This window comes from Perissodus microlepis, chromosome 19, assembly GCF_051167445.1.
Source record: "Perissodus microlepis isolate ML-2025 ecotype Zambia chromosome 19, ASM5116744v1, whole genome shotgun sequence".
NCBI classification, from domain to species: domain Eukaryota; kingdom Metazoa; phylum Chordata; class Actinopteri; order Cichliformes; family Cichlidae; genus Perissodus; species Perissodus microlepis.
This window is the reverse complement of record NC_140479.1, coordinates 3475425-3498540: the sequence shown is the minus strand read 5'-3', so window position 1 is coordinate 3498540 and position 23116 is coordinate 3475425. Positions and strand designations below refer to the sequence as shown.

The 23116-nt window shown below is 39.1% G+C and overlaps 1 protein-coding gene across 2 annotated transcripts in view; it reads left to right on the top strand.

Annotated features, from left to right (window-relative positions):
- Positions 1-15128: 15128 nt before the first annotated feature.
- Positions 15129-23116, top strand: part of LOC146365198 (dehydrogenase/reductase SDR family member 13-like) — a 32076-nt gene continuing 24088 nt past the window's right edge. The window contains exons 1-6 of one of the 2 annotated variants that reach the window (XM_084915817.1): positions 15130-15390; positions 16281-16399; positions 16968-17091; positions 17865-18037; positions 18267-18420; positions 18566-19333. In XM_084915817.1, the coding sequence (XP_084771943.1) occupies positions 15264-15390; positions 16281-16399; positions 16968-17091; positions 17865-18037; positions 18267-18420; positions 18566-18825 (957 nt within the window). In that variant the 5' untranslated portion in view covers positions 15130-15263 and the 3' untranslated portion in view covers positions 18826-19333. Of the gene's footprint in view, positions 15391-16280; positions 16400-16967; positions 17092-17864; positions 18038-18266; positions 18438-18565; positions 19334-23116 lie in introns of those variants that run through there. The other variant, XM_084915819.1, reaches the window with a different exon arrangement.

Sequence of the window (23116 nt, the reverse complement as noted above, 5' to 3'; positions counted from 1 at the left end):
CTGCACTTAATCATCCTAAAGTGCAATTAATTAGGAGGGATGACTCTATGGCACTGAGTCGTTATGGGGTACAAAGGAGCAGAGTAAAGTACTTTCAACGAATCATTACAAATGGCGAGGTGTCTCACTCAGAAGATTACAGTCGTGTACTCAAACGTAATTCATTCACTGTTATGTTGAATGATGATGATCAAAATTTCTTTAACATTAAACGATTTGTAATATGTCAAAATGAAAGTGGAGAGACGAGTTATGCCATTGGAAGATTCCATAAACGAGCAAAGCATAGTCTCTGTGCCTCAAATCCAAGTTATTTTGAACCAGTATCAAAACGTCTTGGGCATCTGACAGGTATTCTTGCTGCAGAGATCAAATGCAAATGTCTGATCATTCACACTGAAAAACTAAAAGTTAATTACATTTTTAGAAGCATTAATCAGTGTGAATTCCTTAAATAAGGTTAAACACGAGAATACATGATTTTCTTCAGTGCCATGTGGTATTTTTCTGAAGTGATTTTAAACCAGGTCATAAAAAAAAACAACATACATGATTAAACATTAAATGGCAAAACGTCAGATATACATTACATTAAGTCATTAAGTGCTATATTATATTGCATCATTAAAGGAACACTCCCTCAGACAAGTCAAGTGAATGCTAATATTGTGTAATGTGAAATACTGTAAGCAAATGAATAAATAACCTAATTCTTGCTAGACCTTTGACTCTGTTTTGTTTGAATCCAACTGTTTTTGCAGATGTGATTAGATGCAGATGTTGTTACTTTTATTATTATTATTATTGCACTAAATACATTTTAAATAAGGGATACTTTAATATACATTCTACACTGTAAAAAAATGTAATCTAAAAGTATTTTACTGTGTATTTTACAGTTTTGCTCTGTTCTTCTAGAATATCATTAAATTTACATAAATAGACTGATTTTACATTTCAAATGTAAATTAATGTAAAATCACTGTAAATGTAATAAAACATAATTTTCTTGTTTTTTAAATGTATCTGTCTGTACATATGCATATGTAGATTGTTAAAATACATTCACAAATGCATCATAATTTCACAAATATTTGTCCGTTATTTGAAAGATTGAACTGTTAAATTCAAATGTAATGCTATGGAAAAATATATAAAATGATGCTTATAAACTTTTTTTTACATCAAATAATTATTATTATTGTTGTGATTTAGGGCGATCGTGGCTCAAGAGTTGGCAGTTCGCCTTGTAATCAGAAGGTTACCGGTTCGGACACTCTCGGTATTGTGTCCGTGGTCAAGACTCTTCACCTACCACCTACTGGTGATGGTCAGAGGGGAATTATAAAGTGGAATTGTAAAGCGCTTTGAGGGTCTCATAAAGCGCTATATGAATGCAATCCATTATTATTTAAACCAACTGTTAACTGTATATTTCTGTACATTTAAGTATTATTATTCACATTGCCGCATTCATTGACCTTGTTTACAGGTAATTTCATTGTTTAATCACATTAAAATGTTCCTAATTTAATGTTTAAAAGCACTTGAAAAAGGCAAAATCCCATGTAAAATTAGGGCAACAAACTGTATTGAAAATAACTGTATTTTCATGAGAAAGTTGTTTTCTGTTATTTTCTGGTATTACTTTGGCGCCCCAGCTGCCAGAATATTACTGTTTTTTTAGGATTTTTTTTTACCGTGTACTGTAAGGTTGGAAATGTATTTTCTTGAACGCAAATATCTTTTGAAATGTATTTTGGTTTGAAAGAAATATATTTTCAATTTCAAAAATTTTTTTTTTTGAGCATCACAAATACAAAATATATTTACCATATAGGAAAAATGTAGTTTTTTACCGTATGGGAACCAAAAGGGGCTCAGAGGAGATCCCTGATGTCACTCCTGCTGTGCACCTCACCACTGTCTCTCTGTCCTCATAGATGTCCTGCACCACCCTCATATATTTCTCTGCCACTCCTGGCTTCTTTGTGCAATACCACAGTTCCTCTCTCAGCAGCAAATCATGTGTTTTCTCTGAATCACAAAGTCACTGTGACCTTCTTATGACCTTCTCTTAACTTCTGCATCAGCACTTTTAAAGCAAACATCACATCTCTAGAGCTCTTTTTCAACAAAAAGCCACACTGCTGCTCACTGATCCTCACCTCCCTTCTTAACCTAGCTTCAACAACTCTTTCAGACAAAGACATAAAGAGCTGAATCGCCGCTGACTTTCTGCTTCTTAATTCAGATCAAACTGAGGTTATTGTACTCGGCCCTGAAAATCTTAGAAATATGGTATCTAACCAGATTCTTACTCTGGATGGCATTACCTTGGCCTCCAGTAACACTGTGAGGAACCTTGGAGTAATTTTTGACCAGGACATGTCCTTCAACGCACATATTAAACAAATATGTAAGACTGCTTTCTTCCATTTGTGCAACATCTCTAAAGTGAGAAATATCCTGTCTCAGTGTGACGCTGAAAAACTAGTTCATGCATTTATTACTTCCAGGCTGGACTACTGTAATTCATTATTATCAGGAATTCCTAAAAACTCGCTGAAAAGCCTTCAGTTAATCCAAAATGCTGCAGCAAGAGTCCTGACAGGGACTAGAAAGAGAGAGCAGATTTCTCCTGTATTGGCTTCCCTTCATTGGCTTCCTGTTAAATCCAGAATTGAATTCAAAATCCTGCTCCTCACATACAAGGTCTTAAATAATCAGGCCCCATCTTATCTTAATGACCTTGTAGTACCATATCACCCTATTAGAGCACTTCGCTCTCACACTGCAGGCCTACTTGTTGTTCCTAGAGTATTTAAAAGTAGAATGGGAGGCAGAGCCTTCAGTTTTCAGGCCCCTCTTCTGTGGAACCAGCTTCCAGTTTGGTTATTATGATTGCACAGCCATTAAGGATCAAATCGGTTTCTGACAAATGTTCTGTTTTTTCTCCCTCTGCTTTCTTCTTACTGTCTTTGAGGCTCGGGACCAGCACTCCTGTTGTTGGACAGAAAGACCTCAGTAACTATTTTGGTTTTCCAATATATTAGCAACTGTCAGTAACATTTATATTAATCAGGCTGAACTTTAATCATACTTTAGATCAGCCTGTTTTACTTATTGTTTTATTTGTGCTTTGGTTTGGGAAAGTTGTTTCTTTACTGATCTTTTCCTGTCTTCTGTTATTAGACTTGAGATGTGTTGGAATGAAAAACAAATGTGTTGTTTAAATTAGAGACTGCACTTGTGACAGAACAATAAATATAATTTATTTTGATTATATAAGTAATGTAAGTACAAAACAAACTTGTGGTAGGCCTAAACTTATTTTCAGAATAATTAGATCTGAGACTTTGTTTCATTGAAAGATTATAACAGTGATGGCAATATAATTGTTTGTTGTTCAGCAGAACAGTGTCCAGTATGTTGGCTGTTATACTTTGTTGTGTTTGAAAATAAAAGTTGGGCTCATTTTAACATCATTACATCATTATTTTTAATCATATTCAGGTTACCACAAATTATTTTTTCATTTAGTTGAACTTGAAATGTTTGTCAGTAGGTAAACAATTAGTATTGTACAGTCAGAAATATCAAGTTATTCTTAATACTGCAGACTTGCAATGTGTAAGTTGTCCTAACAGTCATCTTAAGTAAGCTTTACTCACTTTTTTTGAGGCAACGAGTTTGCATAGTTTTTTTGAGTTCTGTGAACTAATTAGATTTTATAGTGCAGTTTAACTAATTGGTGTGTGTTATCTGGCTTCATGGACAGATAGAGCTGGGTGTCATCTGCATAGCAGTGAAAATACATGCTATGTCTTCTAATGATGCTGCCTAAGGGAAGCATGTATAATGTAAACAGAATTGGTCCTAGCACTGAACCCTGTGGAACTCCATAATTAACCTCAGTGTGTGAAGAGGACTCTCCATTTACATGTACAAACTGGAGTCTATTAGATAGATATGATACAAACCACTGCAGCACAGTACCTGTAATACCTACAGCATGTTCTAATTGCTCTAATAGGATATTATGGTCAACAGTATCGAACGCTGCACTGAGGTCTAGCAGGACAAGCACAGAGATGAGTCCACTGTCAGAGGCCATAAGAAGATCATTTGTAACCTTCACTAAAGCTGCTTCTGTGCTGTGATGAGCTCTGAAACCTGACTGAAACTCTTCAAATAAACCATTCCTCTGCAGATGATCTGTTAGCTGTTTGACAACTACTCTTTCAAGGATGTTTGATATGAAAGGAAGGTTGGAGATTGGCCTATATTAGCTAAGACTGCTGGGTCTAGAGATGTTTTTTGAGTAAAGGTTTAACTACAGCCAGCTTGAAGGCCTGTGGTACATAGCTGATTATTAGAGATAGGTTGATCATATTTAAGACCGTGGCTCAGGGGGTTGGGAAGCGTATCTGTAACCGGAAGGTCACCGGTTCAATCCCCGGGCTCTCTGTCCTGGTCGTTGTGTCCTTGGGCAAGACACTTTACCCTACTGCCTACTGGTGTTGGCCAGAGGGGCCGATGGCGCGATATGGCAGCCTCGCTTCTGTCAGTCTGCCCCAGGGCAGCTGTGGCTACAACTGTAGCTTGCCTCCACCAGTGTGTGAATGCGAGAGTGAATGAATAGTGGCATTGTAAAAGCGCTTTGGGTGCCTTGAAAAGCACTATATAAATCCAATCCATTATTATTATTAAGATGGAAGAATTAATTAATGGCAGGACTTCTTTGAGCAGTTTTGTAGGAATGGGGTCTAAAAGACACATTGATGGTTTGGAGGAAGTAATTATTGAAGTTAACTCAGAAAGATCAATTGGAGAAAAAGAGTCTAACTTAACATCAATGGTACTAAGAGTAGCTGTAGATAATATTACATCTGTGGGATGATTATTGGTAATTTTTTCTCTAATGATAAAAACTTTATTTCTGAAGAAGTTCATGAAGTCATTACTAGTTAACGTTAAAGGGATGGTTGGCTCAACAGAGCTCTGACTGTTTGTCAGCCTGGCTACAGAGCTGAAGAGAAACCTGGGGTTGTTCTTATTTTCTTCAGTCAGTGACGAATAGTAAGATGTTCTGGCTTTGTGGAGGGCTTTCTTATAAAGCAACAAACTATTTCTCCAGGCTAAATGATGATCCTCTAAATTTGTGACACGCCATTTCCTCTCCAGCTTACGAGTCATCTGCTTTAGGCTACGTGTTTGAGAATTATACCACGGAGTCAGGTACTTCTGATTTGAGGCCTTAGTTTTCACAGGAGCTACAGTATCCAGAGTCGTACGTAGTGAGGAGGTAAAATTATTAACAAGATAATCGACCTCTGTTGGAGTAGCGTTCAGGTAGCTGCTCTGCTCTATGTTGGTACAGGGCATTGAAGATGATAACAGTGGGTGGATTATATTCTTAAACTTAGTTACAGCGCTTTCAGAAAGACATCCACTGTGATAAAGTCTACTCTCCACTGCTGTGTAATCAATTATTGTAAATGTAAATGTTATCAGGAAATGATCAGACAGGAGAGGGTTTTCAGGAAACACTGTTAAATGTTCAGTTTCTATGCCATATGTTAAAACAAGATCTAGAGTGTGATTAAAGTGGTGGGTGGGTAGTGTTATGTGAAGGCCTCTATTCTAATACTGACACTCGGTAGATATAACCACTGTGCGAAAAGTGAGTATTTCTTGCACATAAACTAAATCAATTATAAGTTGTTTTTTTGTTAGTGGTTGGTGGTGTGTGTGTGTGTGTGTGTGTGTGTGTGTGTGTGTGTGTGTGTGTGTGTGTGTGTGTGTGTGTGTGTGTGTGTCAAGGACACTGGCAGCTCCTAAAGTGTGTGCACTGGGTGATGAAAACAGAGGATCTAAGGAGCTTGGAAGGAAAAGCGTCTGGACTTCTTTGAGTTGCTTGAAGACGTTTCACCTCTCATCCGAGAAGCTTCTTGAGTTCGAAGGTCAAATGGTCAGATTTGCACACTGTTACGACTACAAGAAGACAGCTCCTTGGAAGACAGGACCAACTTCACACCCGATCAGATCTGCACACTGTTAGACCTCTGCCTCACCACTACATATTTCAAGTACAACGAAGGCTTCTACAGACAAAAACATGGCTGTGCCATGGGCTCCCCTGTGTCACCTATTGTAGCCAACCTTTACATGGAGGTGGTGGAAAGGAAGGCTCTTGGCTCTTTCAAAGGAAGAGTACCCAGCCACTGGTACAGATATGTAGACGACACCTGGGTCAAAATCAAGACACAAGAAGTGGAATCCTTCACTGCGCACATTAACGCCGTGGATAAAAACATCAAGTTCACCAGGGAAGACACAAAGGACGACTGTTTGCCTTTCCTGGACTGCGCTGTGCACATTGAAGAGAACGGCAACCTCAACATCGAAGTTTACTGGAAGCCCACACACACGGACCAGTACCTCCTCTTTGACTCCCATCACCCTCTGGAACACAAACTTGGTGTAATTAGGACCCTACACCACCGGGCAGAACATGTTCCCTCTAAGCCTGAAGGGAAAAAGAAGGAACACACGCATGTAAAGGAAGAACTCAAAACGTGCGGTTATCCTAAATGGGCGTTCTTAAAGTCAGCAAAGAGGCACAGAAAAGAAGATCAGACACCAGCGAGGGAGGATAAGAAGGACAGACGCAACAACATTGTCATCCCCTATGTAGCCGGTGTATCAGAAAAACTCAGGAGAGTTTTCTCCAAGCACGACATCCCGGTGTACTTCAGACCCAGCAACACACTCAGACAAAAACTGTTTCACCCGAAAGACAAAACTCCAAAACACAAACTTAACAACGTGGTGTATGCTGTACAGTGCAGCGAGGAATGCCCAGACCTCTACATTGGAGAGACCAAACAGCCACTTCACAAGCGCATGGCACAACATAGAAGAGCCACCTCCACAGGACAAGACTCAGCAGTTCATCTGTATCTAAAGGTCAAAGGTCACTCTTTGAGGATGCCAATGTTCACATTTTGGACAGAGAGGACAGATGGTTTGAAAGAGGAGTGAAAGAAGCCATCTATGTCCACTGTGAGCGACCATCTTTGAACAGAGGTGGTGGTTTACGACACCAACTGTCTGCCATCTATAATCCAGTTTTGAGATCCCTCCCCAGATGCCTTAACGCCCACTCACATCCTGGGCCACCTGACCTCAGGAAATCACATGATAGGGTGGGGCCAGGTTTCACAATGAGCTCACCCAAAACCCTGGCTGATTGGGACCCACACCCACTTTCACACCTTGGCTCATGTGATTAGAGGATCATCAGGGGGTCCTTTGTCCCTCTTTGGGGGGAAACTCCCACTGGGTTTAAATCTGGGACTCTCCACCATTTGACCTTAGAACTCAAGAAGCTTCTCGGATGAGAGGTGAAACGTCTTCAAGCAACTCAAAGAAGTCCAGACGCTTTTCTTTGCAAGCTCCTTAGACTACGATGACCTGGATGACTGAGAACCTTCACAGACAAAACAGAGGATCAGTCAGAAATGTTTGATTTCTTTTTTCCCAAAGCTTCTGCTCTTCGTATTTGTTTATTTTACAAGAAATCTACAGAAAAGTAAAGTTTTTGTTTATCCAGTTTTATTAAATGGAACTGTTTTTGCTTGCAGCCCAACTTCAGGAATAAAGGCAATAATGGCATCATCAATAGTACTTCAGCTTCCATGTTTAAATGACTTCCGTGGCACAGGATATTTAAGTATCTATACTTCAATGGATACACACAAAAACAATTTAAAAACCTGAATACTGGTCAGTTTTTCAATCAGTATACCGAGTGTCATTGTGATTATAAAAATAAATAATTTCCATATCTTTAAAACATATATGCACATTATATATCACTCATCCAAGTGACTTCTTTTGCTTAAAAATTACAGGATGTGTGGTTAGCCCTTACAGAACTCATAGGTCAGCAACTGGATTTCTGAAGTGGTGTCTATGCAATGTCAGGAAAAGGCTTCGTTCTATCAGGAAGAAGAATTAAGCACCAAAGGAACCCCAAAAAAATGTTGATCTTGCCTGGTTTGTTTCTGTTTTTTGCAGCAATCTAAGGTCTGTTGATGGCTGCTTCAAAGCATTTTTTGTTTTTGTCATGGTCCTGAGTCTGATGACTCAGTGTTTTGTGTTCTTTATATTATTCTATGTGCTTGTTTATTCTGTTATATCTTTTGTTAAGGTTTGCCATTTGTTAGGGTTTTTGTTCTATACCTGCCTGCTCCCACTTCTCTGTGTTCCCTCCGTCTGTCTGTGGTGTCACACTGTCTGCTTGTGAATCTGTCTGTTTAGTTCAGTGTCTTGTCTGGTTCTCTGTGTCTGTGAGTTTCCTGTTTTATTCTGAAGGTCTCTGTCTCAGTTTATGTTTCCCCTGTCCCGTCAGCTGTGATTTCTCCCAGGTGTGTTCCCCTCCTGTCGCTCATCCCTTGATTACTGCTGTGTGTATTTAAGCCCTGTGTGTTCTCCTGCCTGTTGCTGGTTCATCTGCGTTATGTCTCTCTGTCATCTGTGTTCCTTCCCTGCTTCATTCTGTGTCATCTACCTGCATCTCCCTGCTTCGCCATTTCAGGTCTGTATTTTGTAGTGATGGGTAGATGAGGCCTCGTGAAGCGTTTCAGCACATTCCCCAAACTGTATCGATACTGTGTCGACACAGTTTTGCTGTTTTGCTCCATACTGACACCTGCTGGACATTAAATATCATTGCAGGCAACTTACTTGAGACTCACAACAGACACTGATTCAATGACCTAGTCATACGTGTATACACTGTAAGGTATTGTATTTTCCATGGAATCATTTTATATCTTTTACGTTTCAAATATTGTAGATGGGGTGGCTGTAGCTCAGGTGGTAGAGCAGGTCATCTACTGCTCGGAAGGTTGGTGGTTCAATTCCTGGCTTCCCCTACTCTGCATGCCAAATATCCTTGGGCAAGATACTAACCCCAAATTGCTCTCCGATGCATCCATCGGAGTATGAATGTGTGTGATGTAGCACTTAGAAAAATGTGCTTGTGCGAATGGGTGAATGCACAAGTTGTGTTGTCGCTTTGAGTGCTCAGATGAGTAGAAAAGCGCTATATAAGAACCAGTCCGTTTGCCATCTTTAAAATATATTGTGAATGACATTAAGTGAAAATTAAAATGAAAGCATTGTGAATATAATATTACCCATTTAAATGTAATTGACTCAGTTTATTATAAATTTCTATCCAGAAAAATAATTTCATCCATTGTTTTTGCATTCAGTCTATTGCGTTTTGTTTTTGTTTTGTTTTTTTTGACACCATTTCCCCAGCTTTGGAAAACTCACAGGCACAGATGAAGCTGGGGTACACAAAAACTGTAAAGCCAGGTGGAAAAGGTTCTAATAAGATGTATTCCTCATCCCCCAGTACGTTAAAGGATCCTCTGATCTTGGAATGTTTCTCTCCGACACTCTCCACAATACTAAGGGGTTGGCAGTCCTTTATAATAAAATTCAGGACTGCCTGGTCCAGAACATTCTTCCTAGATGCTTGATTTCAAAATAATAAAACACATATTAAAAAAAAAAAAAAGATGATGAAGCTGTTCAGTGTCAATATAGTCCTACCTGTGTTCATTGTCAGTGTTTGTCTCCTCATTGTCATGTTTGGCTCTGTAATGCCTAAACACTGAGGAGGTGTTCTGATAGATTACACTGAAACAAAGACAAACTATTACCTTATTTCCAGATAAAAGCTCAAAATGATCCCACACAGCAGAAACATTTCTTTTTCTTTCGGGCTCCATTTTGTCATGGAGAGATGTGTATTTTTATTTTTTTATCTTTGCAGTAATTTTGTGGTTTTTTTTTTTTTTTGGTTTTGTTTTTGGTGGCGACTCGTTCCGTTAACAGATGCGGATGCGGTACCTTTTAAACACAGTTTGGCCCTGCCAATGAGCGATACAGCAGCTGTATCGATCACGTGACTTTTTCTTAAAGCGACGCACGCACCGATACAGGCTTCGCTAGGTGAGCTTGATACTAGTGATGTGCGATACCACAGATTTCCTTTCCGATCCGATACCAAGTAATATTCAGGGTGGTATCGGCGATACTGATCCGATACCGATACTTTGTACAAAAACTTATTTTATTTATTGTATCTCAAATTATAGCGTCATAATAATTACAGGACATCAGATTACTTGTTCTTATCACTTAATAATGCAGAGTTCATCATATAGAAATAAAAAAAACTGAAGTTGTGCGCTATTTGAACACCTTGCCTGCCTGCAGCACTAAAGGACTCGTGAGAGACGTCTGTCTCGCCCTAGCAGCACCTGTCCCTCTCCTCCTCTTCAGTTCACCTCAACATACGCTTGTCATATTCTGTGATATGATTTACTCTGAGGTGTTTGACAAGGTTAGTGATGTTGCCACAACCATACATGCCAACCCTCCCGATTTTTCCGGGAGAATCCCGAATTTCAGTGCCCCTCCCGAAAATCTCCCGGAGCCACCATTCTCCCGAATTTCTCCTGATTTTCCACCCGGACAACAAAATTGAAAAACCATATCGCAGAATTCATAGCGCAGCCCAGCCAGTTCCAGTTTCCAACAATGGCGGCAGCTGCTTAGTTTTAATATTACTCTTATTTCTCTTCCTGGGTCGCAAAAAAACTTTTAACATATTTTCAGGTGAGAATGTAGCTGTGTAAACTTCAAATATCTGAGCCGACCGACGCATCGTCTTCAAACCCCCGCGGTCTTTCACTACTCGGGTTAAACATGATGTATAAGTCACTTTGATAACTTAAAAATGTTATTGTTTGGCTTTTTCAGTGTTTTATTTGTTTGTGAGTAAATCGGTTTGGCTGAGATTAAAGTTATTAGATTAGATTAAATTAAATGTAACTTTATTAATCCACACAGCTGAATAAACGTCAAACAGAAAATGATTAAACAGAAGTGTGAGACGGTCGAGAGTTTACGTCAGCGCCCGGTTGTATTTTAGAGAGCAAGGAGCAGACGGCAGTTTTACTCCACCGAGGAAGCGCATGACGTACTACCCAGCTTTCTTTAGACCACGAAGGCCGGGTCCTCAGGTGGAAGCAGCCTCTGAATTTGGACACCCCCACTGTTTCCAGGCCGGCCAATAATAACGGTGACATTTAATGTATTTTATCCGATAAATAAACCCTGTAAAATGTATTTATCACCCCCACCACCCCCCTAACAGCCCTTTTGAATATCTCCCTAATTCTGAGGTCTCAAGGTTGGCAAGTATGGCCACTACACCTCACTTTTTTGCCACATGTATCGCAAACCACGTCTCAGCTGTTTGTGGAGGTAACATACGTCCGCACATGACTCCAATTACACTCAGCCATTGTTGTGAGTGCGCACGCCAGCGGCTGCAAGACATTTATACAGCCGTATTTCGCCCATAACTATGAAAGGCGGAAGGGGAAGTAGTTCCTTTGAATGTAGAAAATCCGAATGTTATAGTTTCTTTCCACTGTGTTCCTGTTAATGATAAACTACAAATTTACCCTAAATTACTAAAATATCGATATTTTAATGTGAGAATCGATTCTAGAACATAAATGATTGGTATCGGAGGAATCGATATTTCAGGATCAATCCGCACATCACTACTTGATACATGCGTCGGTGCGTCAGTGTTGCTGGACCCATCACTAGTATTTTGTTAGCGTTCTCCAGTTTAGGTTTTGCTTAGTTTCCATCCACACCTTTGCCTTTTCTGTTTGTATTCCTCCTCAATAAAAAGCCCACTCACATCACTTATGCCTGCATCTTGGGTCCTTTAATAAATTCCACACAGCTCGCCTCGCTGACCGTGACAGTTTTTGATGAAAGTTACCCAAAGTCATAGCCCAGGTTCAGGAATCCCTTCGCACTGTCATCTATACCAGGAATAGATGAATCCCAGGACATGAACCAAATATGGTCAAATGAATGAAGGCTCTTTTAGCTACGATGGAAGCGTAAAATGTTGCTCATAAAGGTGCATGAAATAATGTGAGAGGGAGTTTCCCTCTGGCACTTTTCCAAAGTGTTGATGTATGTTAAGTCCTGAGATAATCATCAATTCATCAGTTTGTTTTAAAGTTAAGAGTTTTCACATTTAATTTGTTCTAAAAACTTGTTCTATGTAATATGTTCTGTATATCATATGGCAATAAAAATATTTTTATTTTATTTTATTATGTTTTGAATCTAGTTATTATATGCTGAATTTTATAGCAAGTAGAAATCTTAACCCAAACATTAATGGTAATATAACCCATGGGTTCTGACTTTCAACCCAAATTTTGGTAACCTCAACTTCAAACATTGGTCAATTTAACCCAATTTTTGGATAGTTATCCTAACCCAGTGTGCTTGGTGAAACCAGTAAACCAACCCTGTTAAGTTGAAACAACCCAGCGTTGGCTCGGTCCGTATTTGACCCAGCGTTGGGTTACTGATTGGGTCATTTTTAATACAGCGTTTCTAAGAGTGTAGCATTATTTAAAAAGTCTAAATAATTGATTCATAAACTATTTCAATGTGCATTGATACATTTGCAGATTATAAAATGAGCTAGTTGTGAGTATGCTAAAGAGGTTTTATAACTACGATTTCATAATGTAATTCAGGCAGTTACTTATTATTAGTTAAGTATTTTGTGTGACCTCATCTATAAAGTTGGGATGTTGTATTTGTTTTAAATGTTATGTACTTGTGTGGTACATGTATTTTGATTTGTGTTGCCATGATGCCAGGTCTCTCTTGGAAATGAGATTTTTAATCTAAATGAGATTTTTTTTACCTGGATAAATAAAGGACTAAATTTATTTATCCAGAAATAAAATAAAAATAAATAAATATTCATATGTTTAGCAAAACATAATAATTAGTAAATAATAGTAACTATAAATAATTAGTAACTTGCATTCAAAGTAATATTTACACATTTCAAATGCAGTTTTACTTCTGTTAATTTCTGTCAATGAAACACTGTATGCAGAGTATATCATAGCACAGAAATGGCAGTGATGTTTTTAACTCTCATATCTTCTAGAAAATTTAAATACATAATAACAAAATTATTCAGTTTAACTGCTTTTTGTCAATGTGACAAACAAATGGAAGTGCAATTAGCCAGCAGGTGGCACCACAGCATTGCTTCAGTTGTCCTACGTCTGTGGCAGAACAGCATGTGTGCAACATGCAACAAGTGCCTTTAAAAAAAATACTCAACACGTCCCGATGAAATAGGGATAAATTAGAAGTTTTGATGCAACAGTTTTAAAGAAAACAGTCAGAGAAAAGGTCAAGGGCGTTGGACAGCATGGGGTTTGTAAAAGAGTCAATAATAAAATTTTAATTTAATGGAAATGCAAATTTAATTTCGACTATTATTTATATATATATATATTTATATATGTGTGTGTGTGTGTGTGTGTGTGTGTGTGTGTGTGTGTATATATATATATATATATATATATATATATATGTGTGTGTGTGTGTGTGTGTGTGTGTGTGTGTATATATGTATGTATATATATATGTATATATGTATATATGTATGTATGTATGTATATATATATATGTATATATGTATGTATATATATGTATATATATATGTATATGTATGTATATATATGTATATGTATGTATATATATGTATATGTATGTATGTATATATATATATATGTATATATGTATATGTAGTTAAACTACAAAAATGTATTTGCAAAATGTCATTAGAAACATCCAGTCTAAAAGTGATGCTGATAAGATGATGCATGTACTTATTACTTTTAAGCTAAATGATTGTAATTCATTAGGTCACTCTAAAAGCCCTGAATAGCCTTCAGTTGATGAAGAAAGCTACAGAGAGATTCCAAATTGAGAGACTTGAGAAATGGCGATCACAGCAGTGATTACAATGAAATGTTTCTCCCACTGAAAACCTCTTTGAGAATCATTTCTCTTGGAAGTCTGAAGAACATCACCAGAGCATTATTTGGTCAGATAACAAGATATTTTTTTTCAGAACAGACAGAGTGGAGTGACCCTGGGCAGACATGATAGTGATGTCTGGCCAGGGTGCAGAGATATGATATGAAGCTACATGAGTGCAAAATATGTGGAGATATTCCTGCATGATAATGATTAAAAATGCTTTCAATGTCAAACAAGAGTTTGGGAATAAAGTTTGACACCGCTGACCTGAACAAGTATGTTGCCTGATTTGAATCCAACAGAACACCTGAGGGAAATTTGAAGAGAAACGTGGGGAACAAAAAGTAAGACACAAAACAAAACCCTGCAGCAAGTACAGATAAAAAAAACATGTTGTTTCAAAAATATTGCATGTTTTGTCAGAGCCAAAGAGGACTGATTCATTCATTGACAAATACAGATCCATGTATTCATACCAGCACTGTCCTGCTCACCAGAAAAGTTCCACCATTTTCACTGATGTGGAAATCTTACAGCCAAATTTCAAATCTGCTAATCAGATTTGATTGTTGGTTTGATTCCATAACTGACTGTGACTATATGTTAGAGGTTGTGAAACATTCTTATTAAACAATTTTAGAATAAGTTACATTTTGGGAGCAAAAGCAGCAACAGCTAGATTTGTGATTTTTGTGTTTTGTTTCCTTAAAAACTAAATCTAGACAGTGAAAGAATGAATTAGTTACACTGACTTATAACTATCAGAGGCAATTATTAATTATGGAAGGCACTGAATGGTGCATGTGTGCAGGAATGATACGATTCAGAACCTCTTGTCTGTCAGAGAAACACCCAAAACCTCCACATTTTGAATAACCTGTTCAAGAAAGCCGATAAATCTGAAGTTTTATCCATGAGTGCGGACATTTTTCACTTTTTTTTTACTGCTCTCAGATCAGTGATGAGATTTTAGCTGAAAGTTCGACACTTTGGTATGCTTTCCATATTTTTCTGTCAATTGCGGATTTGTATTTATTCGTGTAAATGCTTTTGCAGTAAATCTTTATTAAGAGAAACGCGGGTGGACTGAATGCGTTTCTCAGGTGTTCAGAGTGAAAAATGTAGGTCACAGTGCTCTGACGTTTACGTCATTCCACAACTGGTCCGACCGGTCGAGGAGCGACTCGCTGGCACGTCTCAGATGAAACTCATCCGACAGGCGTGTGCATAAAGACAGATCCCCAGCTCAGCAGCAGGCACGAAGTTCTCAGCCGACATCCACCATGTTTCACCTCTTGCTTGTGGCCGTTGTACTTCTGGGAGCATACATCCTCCTCACACAGACTCTCTTCAAAAGAGCCAAATGCAAAGGAAACGCCGCGATGTCAGGGAAGACCGTCATTATCACAGGTGAGACCGGAATCAAGCCCAGTTTGTATCAAAAAGACCGACTGCTAATGACACCAGCATCAAAAATGGCGAAGTGTAGAAAGTGTGTCTACAAACAGTTGGGTGGCTGCTGTGTGTGCAGCACACAGAGCTCGCAGAGTTCAGCGAATTTTCCTTTAATAGGTTTCTTTACTTCCTCTTACGAGGCGATAAGGATGTTGGTGTTTGATTATGATAGCGATGGTGAGTAAAGGTACATAACAAGTTTTATTAAATCTGCAGGGAAAAGCAGATGATGAGCAAAAGAAAAGAAGCCGTTAAATGTATGTTTCCTATAATTACCTTCAATATTGCCACAAAAAAGAGGCTTTGAGTACGACGGACTTTCGACGATACCGACCTACATCAGGGACAAGTAGATAGGCTTTCAGGAAAAACCTCATCAAAAAATAAGTGAACAGTAAATATGACATTTAAGCCGATTCAGCAGTTATTTCTAAATTCAAGTAAAAATCAGTTTAACATTTGCATCTCTAAACTGGATTTGTACAGAGAGGGAATTCTCATCTAAACCTGAGCGTCCCCCTTCTCTCTCTTCCCTCTGAGGTCGGTGCCAGTTTATATGCCACAAATCTGTGCCGATAACAAAATCGGGATTTGCACAAATGTGATTGCTGTAATGAAAGAATTAAAGATGCGTTTTTCTTTGTTTTTGTGCTTTTTACTTTGGATGGGAGTGAAGTTTACAGCGCAACAAAGGTGAAAGTGAAAATCTAGAATTCTTGTTTGCAATTTAGAAAGGTTTCTACTAACCTTCAGATAACACCACATTAAACATTTGAATGGATGATAGTTCTTGTTTGTGATGGTTTGGGTAGATGTTGCTTATTCTTTTCCTGCTCTTACTGTAGGAGGAAATACGGGCATTGGTAAAGCCACGGCTTTGCATCTGGCCAGGAAAGGAGCCAGAGTGGTCCTGGCCTGCCGAAACAGGAACAAAGCTGCAGCTGCCATTGCAGAAATAGAAACTGTAAGAAGAACACACTGATGCATTGGCCACAATTTCCTCATGCTGTATGAAAGTCAATCCAAAGTTTCTCAGAAATGAGCACTGACATTTAAAACAATAGCTTGTGCAGTCGTCAGCAGGGAGTGGAGGCTTGTTACACAAGGTCCTATCATACTGTAACTGGCTGATGTGTGCTTTAGGTAATTAAAGCAGCTGAGAAAAAAGAATACAAGCTAAAGTAGTATGTGGATAAGACTGTTTATTTATATTTATTCAGTAAGTACAATATCACAATTTTAAAGGACTGAACTTTTTTTAATGGAAGCAAAAATCTGAATTGAAATGTAAGCTGTGAAAGGAGTTAACCTTTTAAAGGCCTAGCTGACAGAGAGCACAACGATGCACACAGAACTTTAATGGGATTTACATGATCCTGCTGAAAGGAGCTGAAGCATTCACTTCTTTCATTGATGGTAATGTTTGAACTGTTGCTTTAAGAAAAAAACAGTAAAAAGGGATTGAAGTGAAACACTGAAGCGTAAGTTAAATGTAACATTACCTTCACTGAATCACAATGATCTTCTTCCAGCAAACGGGAAGTACAGACGTGATCTACATGCACTTGGACCTAGCCAGTCTGAAGTCTGTCCGCAGCTTCGCCGAAACATTCCTGAAAACTGAGTCCAGGCTGGATTTGCTCATCAACAATGCTGGTACACACACTACTACACAACACCACAATGTCTACTTAGTTGCAAGTACGAGGTCCATACATCCATTTTCATCTAAACCAACCTCTGAGAGCCAGACACCATTAGGAGGAAATTTATTTGTTGAACTTCTCCACTTGGGGTATCAACTAATGATCAAGTCAGAGTGAGCATTCCCGATTTTCCACCTCAGAACTATGGCCTCAGACTTGCTCCTATTTGTTTTTTCATCACAGCTGTGTGCTGGAGGTTGTTGCTTTATGAAGTTCACAAAACCAGTTCGTTTGTTTAAAAAAAAAAAAAAAAAAAAAGATTTGAGAGTCTGAAATCAACAAAACCTTAACCTTCCACTCAGAGAGGGCCTAGAAATTCTGCCCAAAAAAGTATGAACAGGATGGGTGACAAAGGGCAGCTCTGGAGTCTGAAACTCACCATCAAATGACAACAAAGAGACAGAATTGACCAGAAGCACAAAATAATCACAATCGACTTTGAAAAGAGACCGAATAGACACAAAGACATCAAACGACTATGTTGTGCAAAGCAGCCAGATTTGGCCTAAAACACAAATTGATGTAAACCGCTTGAGAGAGAGACAAGGTTATCACAGTTGCCATATCTGTCAAAAAGACATGCAAATACAGTTTTTAATGATGTGCAGCAGCAGTGGTGATTTGTCTGTTCTATGGAGACAGAGAAGAATCTAGAGAAAACAAGCTTCAAGAGATTAAGGAAGTACAAAGATTTCAGAAACCATTGTTCAAATATGTTCCCAGGATTGGTGGCAGACGGGCGGACTGAGGACGGATATGGCATCGAGTTTGGGGTGAACCACTTGGGTCACTTCCTGTTGACCAATCTGCTGTTGGAGAGGATGAAGAAGACAGGGGGAGGACGAGTGATCACGCTGTCCTCCATGGCTCATCGCTGGGGACACATTGACTTTAACGTGAGTTTACAATAATTTAAAGAGAGGTTGGAGATATAAAGCCATCCTCACTCTGGAACAAGCCTTTTTCCGTCTTTTGGGACTCTTATTTTTAAAAATGCTCTGCTCTAGTATTTCAGTAGTATGACTGAAGAGGTGATCATAATAACATCACAAATGATGTTGTTGCGCGTCTTTCACCTTCACCTGTCTGAACAGCTTATTGACAAGGTTGTTTTTGTATCTTAAGGCTCTGGTTGCAAACAAAGACCTGGGAACTGGCAGATACAGCTGGCAATTTTTCCATGCGTACTGCAACAGCAAACTGTGCAATGTGCTTTTCACCCATGAGCTTGCCAAGAGGCTGAAAGGAACCGATGTCACATGCTACAGTGTCCACCCAGGTAACACACTGGTTTACCTTTAATCAACACTCATTTTAAGCTATATATTACTGTAAGCTAAATTAACTGTTACTATCAGCATTTTATCCAAATTGAACACTAAAGGCAGTAAGTATGTGATTGCTCTTTGCCTTCTGCCCTGTAGGTGTTGTCCGGACTGAACTGTCTAGAAATGTCAGCCTGTGGCAGAAGATTTTCATCCAGCCTGTGGCCTGGTTGCTGTTCCTGGACCCAGAGACAGGAGCTCAGACCACACTGCACTGTGCCTTGCAGGAAGGAATTGAACCTCTGAGCGGGAAGTACTTCTCCTGCTGTGAGGCACAGGAAGTGTCCGCTCATGCCCGAGATGACAAGGTGGCCCTGAAATTGTGGGAGGTCAGCGAGAAACTCTGTGGACTGGCATAGATTTATTCACCTCGCTATAAACAGGTTGTCGAGTCCATGAGCGATGAGCTGTCATTCTGTCCTTTCTAACAGTATCAGTGATACAATGCTATATGAACATCTAGAATTGCTGTACAGCACTTTTTTTTTTCTTTTTTTAAATCCTTGGACTTTTTTTCTTTTTTTTCTGAAATTTAAACATCATTTCTGGTGTTGAATTTAATTGGTGTTGTTGCAGTGCTATCAGCAGGATAGAAGCTGGGAATAATCATGTTCACAAGTGTCTTTTTTTTTTTTTTTTTTTTTTAAATATGGTGTATTTATTGGGAGCTGCTACATATTTGGTATGTTACTGTTCTGTCACCTATTTGTGAGACAATGGCAACACGTTTTAATAGTTTCGTCATATTTTTTTTTTAAATAATTTTTTATTTTGTATTTTTATGTAAATATTTTTGAATTCTTTGTACATTGTGTTTATACTGAGGTCCTTACTGAAGTTTGCCTTAATAAAAAATGTCGACTAGAATCTGTCCTCTTGGAATACATACCAACCGTTCCGATTTTTCTGGGAGAATCACGAATTTCAGTGACCCTCCCGAAAATCTCCCGATTTCCACCCGGACAACAAAATTGAAAAACCATATCCCAGAATTCAAAGCGCTGCCCAGCAAGTTCCAGTTTCCAACAATGGCGCAGCTAGTTAGTTTTAATATTACTCTTATTATTCTTCATGGGTCGCAAAATAAACTTTTAACATATTTTCAGGCGAAAATGTAGCTGTGTAAACCTCAAATATCTGCGCCGGCGAGAACAGCAAACCCCCGCGTTTTTTTTGCTACTCAGGTTAAACATGATAAGTCACTCAGATAACTTAAAAATGTTATTGTTAGGTTTTTTTCAGTGTTTTATTTGTTCGTGAGTAAATCGTTTTGGCTGAGATGACTGGATTAAATAAAACTTTATTAAGCCCTCAGGAGGAATAAACGGCAAACAGAAAACTGATTAAACAGAAGTGTGCGATGGTTGAGAATTTACGCCAGCCTCCAGGTATACTTTAGATAGCAAGGAGCAGACGCAGAGTTTCACTCCACCGAGAGAGCTCGTGAAGTAATTCTGACGGTCCAATTTCATAGTCATTCACTTCCAGCCTACCCGGCTTTCGGAGGACCCCGCCCACTTAGACTGCGAAGGCCTCAGGTGGACGCAGTCTCTGAATTTGGAGACCCCCGCTGTTTCCAGACGGACAATAATAACGGTGACATTTAACTTATTTTATCTGTTAAATAAACATTGTAAAATTCAAGTTTTTTGTATATATAAAAAACATCCTTTTGACTGTCTCCCTAATTCTGAGTTCTCAAGGTTGGCAAGTATGCCTCTTGGGTTTTTTTTTCTCTTTTCATGGGACCAGAAGTTTTTGTTTTTCCTTGAAATTTTATTCATTTTATTCATTTTGTTTTATTTGTGGCTTAGAGTGGTCACATGTAAATTTCCTTAATGTACACAGTAGATCGTGTACAGCACATTACTGTGTGCAATCTTGACTACAAGCTTAAAGTATGTTATTATTACCAGTAACTTGCTGTTTATGGGTGGTGTATTTTTTTAGAAAAGATTATTCAGGGTCACCTGTGAAAACAGCAGGTGCATTCTGCTGTCTGATGTATGCATTCCTCACCTGGATTGTAAGCTGGACCATCACCTGACTGACGTCACTCCATGTCTCTCACTTGAGTCATGACCTCGTCCAGACATTTGATCTTGTGTTGATGTCATTGTTAGTGTTGGGGTTTTTTTTGGGGGGTTTTTTTTGGGGGGAGGGTTCAGGCCCAAAAAACTGTCACATGAGAATATGTGATCTCAGGTGTTCAGGTGCTAGCTGCTTTTAAGACATCATGGACGCACAGAAGGCTCTCCTATCTGGCCTGTTCAGTCTGAGCCTGGGTGGGGTGTCTCTGCAGCTCTGCCTCAGATTTGTGTCTCTGTGATTACTGAACGGCTCAAGGAATGTTTTTGGTGTTTAGCAGCAGAACTGGTTCTTTTGTTTCAGGAAGGCTTTGTGTCCGTGTGTGGCATGATGTCCGATTAACTGCATCATACACCTGCACCTTATACTATACTTACACATGTTGTATGCAGAGGACCTCACCTGCACTGTAACCTGGGCCTCCTTACTGATGTCATTACATGTTGCTGCTGCGAGTATTTGCCTTTGTCGCTCATTTGATGTTTCAGGCCCCAGTGGGAAACAGACTCTCATCATACCTTCTTCCAAAACAGTTTAGTTCAGCGCTGTTACAAGCTGGTAATGTCATCCAGTATAGAAACAAGAAGTAGTGCAGAGAGAGAGTTTGTTGGCAACAGCAGAATCATGTCTCATTACACTACACACTCAAGGTTTCTCCTTGGGCAGCATTATGCACTCGATGGATATTTTAATAATAAGCCCTGCTTCTTCCCAGCTTGAGCCCCTTTTGCCTTCAGAACCATCTTCATTTATCGTGGCATAGATTCAACCATGTGTTGTAAAGATTTGGGTCTATACTGACATATGTTGCCCCTTCCCACTGTAGCCCAAAGGTGCTCTACTGGATTGAAATCTGGTGACTGTGTAAGCCGTTTAAGTGGCGTGGCAGTGAGTTCACTCTATTCAAATAGAGTGAACTCACTGCCACGTAACCAGTTTGACAGGATCTGATCTTTGTAATATGGTGTGTTTTTCTGCTGGAGGCAGCTGTCAGAAGGCAGGTACACTGTAGTGATAAAGAGGTGGACATGGTCAGCACCAACATTCACACCATGCTCAGTTAGTAAAATGGAGCAAAGCCTCTGCTTCCCTGTTTAAAAGTTCTACTTTTACTAGTTGCTATTTAGTTTTTCTTCACATTTTTAATGGCATAAAAGTTCAAGCTTTTGTCTCAGTGATAATAACAGGTCGAGGCCAAAGCTAAATTTTGATTTAGACAAAAGTCCTGAAATCTGTTATGATTGTTCTTCACAGTGTCATGGAAACATGTAAAATAATCTAAATAAAAGCTGAAGTGACAAAGTGTGCGCAGCCGTTGTCACAACAACACTAGTGCTACTGGTTGGTGTGATCAAAGCTCACAAATGTGAAAACACAGCAGGTGTTTGCAGCCTACAGCCTTGCAGCCCTGCGTCTGTGATTGCTGAGCAGCTCTGGGAACACTTTGGTGTTGAACTGGTTCTTTGTTTCAGGATTCCTTTCCATCGATGTGACATGATATCAGATCAGCTGCGTCACAGTCCCTCATACTTCACAAGCTCATACTGCAGAGAACATTCTTCACCTGCACTGTAATCTGGGTCATCACCTGTACAACAGATGCTGCAGCATTGCTTTCATGTCACCTGAGTAATGTTCACTTGACCCTTTTATTAGGACTTGGTGTCCACCTGCTTCCTACTCTCACTGCATATCACAGTGTTGTGTGTGAACATCACAGTCCACAGAGACTCCTGCCTTCATTTCTCAAACTGTCCATCAAGGGGGGACTCAGGGCCAACACCTACCTGCAATTCCACCCTACCTTGAACCCACCTGTCACTGCTCCACACCTGCACAACCCCTGTAACTACCAGTCCAGTTAGATCCACAAAGACACCGGGCAACTCCTTCTGACCTTCTTAATACTTCAATATTCAGAGAAAACGTTGCATCTGTGTTGCTCTTTCTTGGCATGAAGCCATGCTGCTGCTCACTGATCGTCACTTCTCTTCTTAACCCAGTTTGATCAATTCTTCATGTCCTCTATAGTTTCTATACCACTCCAAGATCACATAAAACATCTAGGTAAAACGTTCACTTCCCTCTCTCCAGGACAACTTCCCTCTGTCTCCTTGTAATTCTCTGCATTACCAGATTCATCAGTGCCTTTCATCTCTCTCACTTTCTTCATTCTTCACTTTCTCAAAAAATCCTCTTAGCACACTGTCTCTCCAAACTATTCTTTTTCTCCTTCCAAAACAATGGACTGATTCTTTTATACTACAGCACTATTGTACTTTACCTGAGCGGTCTATACAACCAGAGGTGGAAAGTAACGAATTACATTTACTTGCGTTACTGTAATTGAGTAGTTTTTTTGTGTATTTGTACTAAAGTAATTTTTCAAGTCTGTAATTTTACTTTTACTTAAGTATATTTTTTAAAAAGTATTGTAGTTCGCTACGTTTTCAATCACACCCGTTACTGAGTAAATTAAAAATAAAAAAAAAACATTGCGCTTTGGAAATACTGCAGGGAACAATGGGTAGTAGAACAAATTGGCGCTAAGGTCACGTTAAA